Source organism: Taeniopygia guttata, chromosome 30, assembly GCF_048771995.1.
Source record: "Taeniopygia guttata chromosome 30, bTaeGut7.mat, whole genome shotgun sequence".
Taxonomy (NCBI): domain Eukaryota; kingdom Metazoa; phylum Chordata; class Aves; order Passeriformes; family Estrildidae; genus Taeniopygia; species Taeniopygia guttata.
In genome coordinates, this window is record NC_133055.1 from 476,750 (window position 1) to 485,460 (window position 8,711).

General features: G+C 69.2%; 2 protein-coding genes across 3 annotated transcripts; both read left to right on the plus strand.

Annotated features, from left to right (window-relative positions):
• The first annotated feature begins 2,519 nt into the window (after positions 1 to 2,519).
• On the plus strand, positions 2,520 to 6,708 carry ACP5 (acid phosphatase 5, tartrate resistant). The gene is made up of 7 exons (XM_072920000.1): positions 2,520 to 2,648; positions 3,389 to 3,434; positions 3,495 to 3,521; positions 3,558 to 3,769; positions 4,534 to 4,661; positions 4,939 to 5,284; positions 6,406 to 6,708. The coding sequence occupies exons 2-7, from the start codon at positions 3,389 to 3,391 to the stop codon at positions 6,640 to 6,642; spliced, it is 996 nt and encodes a 331-aa protein (XP_072776101.1). The 5' UTR covers positions 2,520 to 2,648; the 3' UTR covers positions 6,643 to 6,708.
• Positions 6,709 to 7,513: 805 nt separating this feature from the next.
• On the plus strand, positions 7,514 to 8,638 carry ELOF1 (elongation factor 1). 2 transcript variants are annotated; one of them, XM_030259953.4, is made up of 4 exons: positions 7,514 to 7,669; positions 7,808 to 7,957; positions 8,212 to 8,282; positions 8,359 to 8,638. In XM_030259953.4, the coding sequence occupies exons 2-4, from the start codon at positions 7,842 to 7,844 to the stop codon at positions 8,421 to 8,423; spliced, it is 252 nt and encodes an 83-aa protein (XP_030115813.1). In that variant the 5' UTR covers positions 7,514 to 7,669; positions 7,808 to 7,841; the 3' UTR covers positions 8,424 to 8,638. The 2 variants fall into 2 exon arrangements, with proteins under 2 accessions (XP_030115813.1, XP_032601541.1); XM_032745650.3 differs by lacking the exon at positions 7,514 to 7,669 and having other exon boundaries at positions 7,678 to 7,957.
• The last annotated feature ends 73 nt before the right edge of the window (positions 8,639 to 8,711 follow it).

Here is an 8,711-nt window from a genome sequence, read left to right on the forward strand (position 1 = left end):
AGGCGCGTGCCGGGGGGGGCCCCCCTCGCTGCAGGTCAGCGAGCGGGGGGGGGGAGGGGGGCGGGGGGACCCCCCCTCAGACACCCCCCGACCCCCCCCCGGGCTTTGGGGTTCCCCTAAACCCCCCCCCCAAAATCCTCCTGCTCATTTTTTTAATTAAGTGCAATTACCCCCACCCGCCGCCCCCCCCGGGGTCAAACTCCCGCGTTTTGGGGTCAAACCCCCCCTTTTTGGGGTCACACCCCCCGTTTTGGGGTCAAACCCCCCCTTTTTGGGGTCACACCCCCCGTTTTGGGGTCAAACTCCCGCGTTTTGGGGTCAAACCCCATTTCCACCCACCCCCCCCACCCCCTTTTGGGTCAGACCCCCCAATTTTGGGGTTCCCCCCTCCCATTTTGGGGTTTCCCCCCCCCATTTTGGGTTTCTACCCCCCCATTTTGGGGTTTCTCCCCCATTATGGGGTTCCCCCCTCCCATTTTGGGGTTCCCCCCCCATTTTGGGTTTCTCCCCCCCAATTTTGGATTTTTTTCCCCATTTTGGGGTTCCCCCCTCCCATTTTGGGGTTCCCCTCCCATTTTGGGTTTTTCCCCTATTTTGGGGTTTTCCCCCCATTTTGGGGTTCCCCCCGCCCTTTTTTTCCCAATTCCCCCATTTTTGGGGTCAAACCCCTCCTTGTTCTGCTCCCCCTCCCCCCCTCGGGGCCCACCCTCCCATTTTGGGGTCAAACCCCCCCTTTTCGGGTCTCTCCCTGCCCCCCCCACGCTCTCCAAGTGCTTTTTTGGGGGAAAACCCCAAATTCCCCCGATTTTCCCCCCGAATTTCTGTTTTTTATCATTTTTGGGTAATTCCGCTCCGAATTCGCGTTCCGGGGGGTCGCGGGGGGGGGGGGGGGGGTGGAATTTGGGGGCATTTCGCTCATTTTGGGGTTTTCTGCACCTTTGGCCGATTTCGGGGCGGGGGGGGGGGGGGCGGGATCGGCCCCTCCCTCACCCCCCCCCCCAAACCCGGGGGTGATTTTGGGCCCCCCCTCGGCCCCCCCGGATTTTGGGGTCAGACGGACCAAAATCGCTTTTGCCTTAGACCCCCCCGCGTGCCTTCCCCCCCCCCGAGACCCCTCCCCAAAATGGGGACAATCCGCCCCCCCCCCGTGGGGTGAACCCCCTCTTTGTGACCCCCCCCAGCGATTTTTGGGGACCCTCCCACTCCCATCAGTGCCCCCCCCCCACCAAACACCACCCCCAACCCCCCCCCCCCAATTTTTGGGCTCCCCCCATTTCGGGGCCCCCATTGGGGCCCCCCCACCAGCAATGGGACCCCCAACATTTGGGGACCCCCCACCCCCACCAGCAATGAGCCCCCCCACCCCCCCCGGGCAATGCGACCCCTCCCCCACCCCTGGGCACCCCAATTTTGGGCCCACCCGCCCCAAAATGAAACCCTGGGGGGGGAGGGGGTGGGGGGGGGCGATGTTTTTTGGGGGGGGGGTCGCACCCGCACCAGCGTTGCACATTTTGGGGACCCCCCCTCACCCCCCTGCACGTGGTAGTGACGTCATTTCCCATGGGGGGGTCGGCCCCTCCCCCCCTCCCCCCCCCCGGCGCGGGATGAAGAAAAAACCGCGGAAAAAACAAAAAAAAAAGGGGCGGAAAAGGAGAAAAAAAAAATGGAAATAAAAAATGTTACCCGCTGCCAGCGCCTGGCACAGGGGGGATTTGGGGGGGATTTGGGGGATTTGGGGGGCACAGGGGGGATTTGGGGGGGATTTGGGGGGCACAGGGAGGGATTTGGGGGGCACAGGGGGGATTTGGGGGGTACAGGGAGGGATTTGGGGGGACATTTTGGGGGTCTGGGGGGGGATTTTTGGGGGTCCCTCCCATTTTGGGGGGGGGGGGGGGCGTGTCCGCGTCCCTCAGTCCCGAGGCTCGAGCGGATTTGGGGAATTTGGGGGAATTTCCGCATGATTCCAATTTCCCAGCGCTCCCAGTAACCCATCCCCCCCTCCCAGTGTCCCATCCCCCCCCTCCCAGCGCTCCCAGTGTCCCATCCCCCCCCCCCAGTGCTCCCAGTGTCCCATCCCCCCCCTCCCAGTGCTCCCAGTGTCCCATCCCCCCCCCCCCAGTGCTCCCAGTTCCCTCCCCCACGCTCCCAGTGTCCCATTCCCCCTCTCCCAGCGCTCCCAGTGCTCCCAGTGTCCCATCCCCCCTCTCCCAGTGCTCCCAGTGCTCCCAGTGCTCCCAGTGTCCCATCCCCCCGCTCCCAGTGCTCCCAGTTCCCTCCCCCCTCCCAGTGCTCCCAGTTCCCTCCCCCGCGCTCCCAGTGCTCCCAGTGTCCCATCCCCCGCTCCCAGCGCTCCCAGTGTCCCATCCCCCCTCCCAGCGCTCCCAGTGTCCCATCCCCCCTCCCAGCGCTCCCAGTACTCCCAGTTCCCTCTCCCAGTACTCCCAGTAGCCCATCCCCCGCGCTCCCAGCGCTCCCAGTAGCCCATCCCCCCGCTCCCAGTGCTCCCAGTCCCCCCCCCGCTCCCAGTGTCCCCGCGGGGTCAGGTGACAGCGGCCCGGGGGGGGGCGGGGGTGGCGACCCCACTTCCCCTTCGGTGGCCATAAAGGGGCGGCGGGGGCGGCCCGGGGGGGACAGCGGCGGCCGCGACGGTGAGTGACACCGGGGGGGACGGGGACAGCACCGGGTGACACCGGGGAGGGGACTGGGACAGCACCGGGTGACACCGGGGAGGGGACAGGGACAGCCCCGGAGCCCCGGGTGACACCGGGGAAGGGACAGGGACAGCCCCGGGTGACACCGGGGAGGGGACAGGGACACCCCCTGACACCAGGGCGGGGAGTTGTGGCACCCCCGTATTCCCCCGGTGACACCCCCAGACCCTCGGGTGACACCGGGGAAGGGCAGGTGACACCCCCGGACCCTCGGGTGACACCCCAAGACCCCTGGGTGACACCGAGGGGGGCTGTGGCAGCACCGTGTCCCTCCCGCAGTGCCATCCCCGTGTCCCCCCGTTTCCCGCTCCATGTCCCTCCCCGGTGCCACCACCGGTGCCACCCCCGTGTCCCCCTCAGTGCCACCCTCGTGTCCCCCCGGTGCCACTCCCGTGTCCCCCCGTGTCCCCCCTCAGTGCCACCCTCGTGTCCCCCCGTTTCCCGCTCCATGTCCCCCCCCGGTTCCACCCCCGTGTCCCCCCGCAGTGTCACCCCCGTGTCCCCCCGTGTCCCCCCTCATTGCCACCCCCGTGTCCCCCCGTGTCCCCCTCAGTGCCACCCTCGTGTCCCCCCGTGTCCCTCCCCGGTGCCACCCCCGGTGCCACCCCCGTGTCCCCCTCATTGCCACCCTCGTGTCCCCCCGTGTCCCCCGGTGCCACCCCCGTGTCCCCCCGCAGATGCCGGCGCTGCTGTGGCTGTCGCTGCTGGTGAGCGCGGTGACCCCCGGTGCCGGTGCCAGTGCCGGTGCCGGTTCCGGTGCCGGTGTCGGTGCCGGTGTCGGTGCCGGTGCCGGTGCCGGTGCCGGTGCCGGTTCCGGTGCCGGTGCCGGTGCCGGTGCCGGTGCCAGTTCCGGTGCCGGTGCCGGTGCCGCTCTGACCTTCCTGGCCCTGGGCGATTGGGGGGGGCTGCCCGAGCCCCCCTTTGTCACCCCGCGCCAGGCGGCCACGGCGGCGGCAATGGGCCGGGCGGCCACCGAGCTCGGCGGGGACTTCGTGCTGGCCCTGGGCGACAACTTCTACTTCTCGGGGGTGCGCGACGAGTGGGACCCGCGCTTCCAGGTGACACCGCGACACCGGCACAGCGGGGACAGACCGGCACCGGGGGGACAGACAGACACAGGGACAGACAGACACTGTGGGGACAGACAGACACTGGGGGGACACCACCACAGCGGGGACAGCCCGGCCCCGGGGGGACAGACAGACACTGGGGACAGACAGACACTGTGGGGACAGCCCGACATTGGGGACAGATCGGCACTGGGGACAGACAGACACTGGGGACAGACAGACACTGGGGACAGCCTGACATTGGTGGGACAGACAGACACTGGGGGGACAGAGAGACACTGAGGGGACAGACAGACACTGGGGACAGACAGACACTGGGGGGACACCCCGACATTGGGGACAGCCCGAGCCTGGGGACAGACAGACATTGGGGACAGACAGACACTGGGGGCACAGACAGACACTGGGGACAGACAGACACTGGGGACAGCCCGACCCCGAGGGGACAACCCGACACTGGGGGGACACCCTGACCCCGGGGGGACAGCTGCCATCGTCCCCTCCGTGTCCCCAATGTGTCCCCATTGCCCCCCAGTTGTCCCCATTGCCCCCCAATTGTCCCCATTGTCCCCAATGTGTCCCCATTGTACCCCCATTGTCCCCAGTGTCCCCCTGATGTCCGCATTGTCCCCCTGATGTCCCCCACTGTCCCCCATGTCCCCATTGTCCCCGCGGTGTCCCCATTGCCCCCCCCCATGTCCCTGTTGTCCCCTCATGTCCCCGTTGTCCCCCCATGTCCCCGTTGTCCCCAGGACACCTTCGAGCGCGTCTTCGTGTCCCCGGGGCTGCGCGGTGTCCCCTGGTACGTGATGGCCGGGAACCACGACCACGCGGGCAATGTCACCGCGCAGCTGCGCTACAGCCACCACTCCCCGCGCTGGTACGGCCACCGCTGTCCCCGAGGGTCCCCAAGGGTCCCCGAGGGTCCCCGGGTGTCCCCAGGTGTCCCCAGGTGTTCTCAAATGTCCCCAAGGGCCCCCGGGTGTCCCCAGGTGTCCCCAAATGTCTCCAGGTGTCCCCAATGGCCCCGCAGGCACTTCCCGCACCCCTACTACAGCCTGTGCCTTGTGCTGGGCTGTCCCCACACTGTCCCCAAGTATCCCTAAGTGTCTGTAAGTGTCCCCAGGTGTCCCCAAGTGTCCCCACCCGCCCCGCAGGCACTTTCCCCACCCCTACTACAGCCTGCGGCTGCAGCTGCCCGCCTCCAACGCCTCGGCGCGGCTGCTGGTGCTGGACTCGGTTCTGCTCTGCGGCCCCGGGGACGATTTCGGCGGGGGCCCGGCGGGGCCGCGGGACGCGGCGGCGGCGTTGGCACAGCTGGGCTGGCTGCGGGCACAGCTGGCGGCGGCGGAGGGCGACCGGTTCGTGCTGGTGGCCGGGCACTACCCGCTGTGGTCGGTGGGCAAGCACGGCCCCACGGGCTGCCTGCTGCGCCTGCTGCGCCCGCTGCTGCGGCGGCACCGCGTCAGCGCCTACCTGTGCGGGCATGACCACAACCTGCAGGTGAGCGGGGATGGGGGCCAGGGGTGCCAGGGGTGCCAAGGGGGCCAGGGGTGCCAGGCCTGGGGGTGCCAGGGCTGCCAGGGGTGCCAGGTGAGCACAGACGGGTGCCAGGGCTGCCAGGGGTGCCAGGGGTGCCAGGGGTGCCAGGGCTGGGGGTGCCAGGGCTGCCAGGGGTGCCAGGTGAGGCACGACCACAACCTGCAGGTGAGCACAGACAGGTGCCAGGGGTGCCAGGGGAGACATGGCTGGGGGTGCCAGGGCTGCCAGGGGTGCCAGGTGTGCCAGGGGAGGCACAACCACAACCTGCAGGTGAGCAGGGACGGGGGTGCCAGGGGTGCCAGGGGTACCAGGGGTGCCAGGTGTGCCGGGGGAGACACAGCCAAGTGAGACATGGCCAGGGGTGCCAGGGGTGCCAGGTGAGGCACAGCCAGGGGTGCAGAGACACCCAAAGGTGCTCAGAGACACCCACAGGTGTGCGGCGACACCCAAAAGTGCTCAGGGACACCCAAAGGTGCTCGGGGACACCCAAAGGTGCTCGGGGGACACCCAAAGCTGTTCCTGGACACCCAAAGGAGCTCGGGGACACCCAAAGCTGTTTGGGGACACCCAAAGGTGCTCGGGGAACACCCAAAGGAGCTTGGGGACACCCAAAGGTGCTCAGAGACACCCAAAGGTGTGAGGAGACACCCAAAGGTGCTCGGGGAACACACAAAGGAGCTCGGGGACACTCAAAGCTGTTCAGGGACACCCAAAGGTGCTTGGGGACACTCAAAGCTGTTCAGGGACACCCAAAGGTGTGAGGAGACACCCAAAGGTGCTCGGGGACACCCAAAGGTGCTCAGGGAACACCCAAAGCTGTTCAGAGACACCCAAAGGTGCTCAGAGACACCCAAAGGAGCTCGGGGACACCCAAAGGTGTGTGGGAACACCCAAAGGTGCTCGGGGAACACCCAAAGCTGTTCGGGGACACCCAAAGGTGTGAGGAGACACCCAAAGGTGCTCGGAGACACCCAAAGCTGTTTGTGGACACCCAAAGGTGCTCGGGGAGCCCCAGCCCCCCCCCCCCCGGCACCCCGAGGTGCCCCCGGTGTGTCCCCCCGTGACTCGGGCCCCTCCCGCAGTACCTGGAGGAGGGCGGCGTGGGCTACGTCCTGAGCGGCGCCGGGAACTTCATGGAGGACTCGCGGCCCCACGCGGGCTCGGTGCCCCCCGGTGCCCTCCGCTTCTTCTTCGGGAGTCCCGCCAGCCCCGGCGGCTTCGCCCACGTGCGCCTGGAGCCCTCCGCCGCCACCGTCACCTTCCTGGAGGCCACCGGGCGCGTCCTGCACCGCGTCACGCTGCCGCCGCGCCACCCGTGACCGGGGACACCGGGACACCGGGACAGCGGGAGAGCGGAGAGCGGGGCACGGGGACGGCGGGACATGGGGACACCGGGACATGGGGACAGCGGGAGAGTGAGACACCGGGACACCGGGACACGGGAACAGCGGAGAACGGGACACTGGGACACCGGGACATGGGGACAGCGGGACTCGGGGACAGCGGGAGAGCGGGACACCGGGACACGGGAACAGCGGAGAGCGGGACACGGGGACGGCGGGACACGGGGACAGCGGGAGAGCGGGGCACCGGGAGAGCAGAACACCGGGACACCGGGACACCGAGATCCCGTCTCTAAGGACAGCGCGACACCGGGATACCGGGGACACGGGGACGGCAGGACGGCCGGGACAGCGGGATCCCTTTCCTGGGGACACCGGGACCAGCGGGGACAGTGGACACGGGGACAGTGGGACAGCGGGACCCCTTCCCTGGGGACAGCGGGTCACCGGGACCAGCGGGGACACCGGGGACAGTGGGACAGCGGGACCCCTTCCCTGGGGACAGCGGGACACCGGGACACTGGGACACTGGGACACCGGGACCCCTTCCCTGGGGACAGCGGGACACCGGGGACACTGGGACACTGGGACACCGGGACCCCTTCCCTGGGGACAGCGGGTCACCGGGACACGAGGACACCGGGATCCGTTCCCTGGGAACACCGGGACCCCTCCCTGGGGACACCCCGAGATCGCCGAGCCCCCCCGGGGAACACCGGGGGCCGGACACCGGCCCCGGCCCCGCCCGGGTTGCCCCGTGCCGCCAATAAAGGCTTTGAACGGCGCCGCCGGCACTGCCGGACCCGAAACCGCCGCGATTCGCCCCAAAACCGGAGTGGGCGGGGTCTGGCAGGGATGGCCACGCCTCCCGCCTGCTGATTGGCTGAAACGCGCGTCCATCACTCATCGGTGGGCGGGACAGCCCGCGAGTCGCTGGGTTCGCCGCTGCTGATTGGCTGAGGGCGGAGGGGCGGCACTTCCGGGATCGCGGCGGGAGCGCGACGTGAGGACCGGGAGGGACCGGAGGGCACCGGGTGGCACCGGGGTGGGGGTCGAGCCGTCCTCGGCACGTCCCGCAGCGGCTCGGGGCCACTTCGAGCCGGCTCCCGGGGCCGACCCCGGTGTCGTTCCCCTTCCCGAGGCCGTTCCCGGTTCCGGGCTCCGGTGCGGCCGCCATGGGCCGCCGCAAGTCGAAGCGAAAGCCGCCGCCGAAGAAGAAGATGACGGGGACGCTGGAGACGCAGTTCACGTGTCCCTTCTGCAACCACGAGAAGTCCTGCGACGTCAAGATGTGAGCGCGGGACACCGGGCACCGGGGGACACCGGGGGGGCACCGGGGGAGCACCGGGGACGGGACACGGGGATCGGCGGCAGCGCGGGAAGAGCGACGGAGGAACCCGGGGGGGAAGCGGAGAGCGGAGACCCGGACGGGGACAGCGGGCGGGGGTGCCGGTACCGGAGAGGGGACACGGGGACACCGGGAGGTGTGTGGGGGGGGGGGAATCACGGAGCCCGGAGGGGTCACGCCCGTCCCGTGCCCCGCAGGGACCGTGCCCGGAACACCGGGGTGATCTCGTGCACCGTGTGCCTGGAGGAGTTCCAGACCCCCATCACCTGTATCCTTACCGGGACCCCCCCCCCCCAACTCCGGGACCCCCCGAATCGGTGTTGGAGCCTTAACGGCGCCGCCAGACCTGTCGGAGCCCGTGGACGTTTACAGCGACTGGATCGACGCCTGCGAAGCCGCCAACCAGTGACACCGGGAGGGCGGCGGGGACACCGCCCGGTCCCCAAAGCCCCGGCGGGGTCAGGGACCCCCCCCGGGCCCGGTGACACCCCCGGAGCCGGTGTGGGGGTGCCATCCCCCCCCCCCCCAGCAGCTGGCACTTGTCCTTGTCCCCGTGGGGACATCGGGGCGGGGGGTGACGCGTTTGGGGACAGCGGCCCCGGAATAAACGCCCCGAGTGGTGGCCCTTGTCCCCCTTGTCCCTTTGTCCCTTTTGTCCCCGCGGTGTCCCCCGTCCCCTCGGTGTCCCCCAGCACGG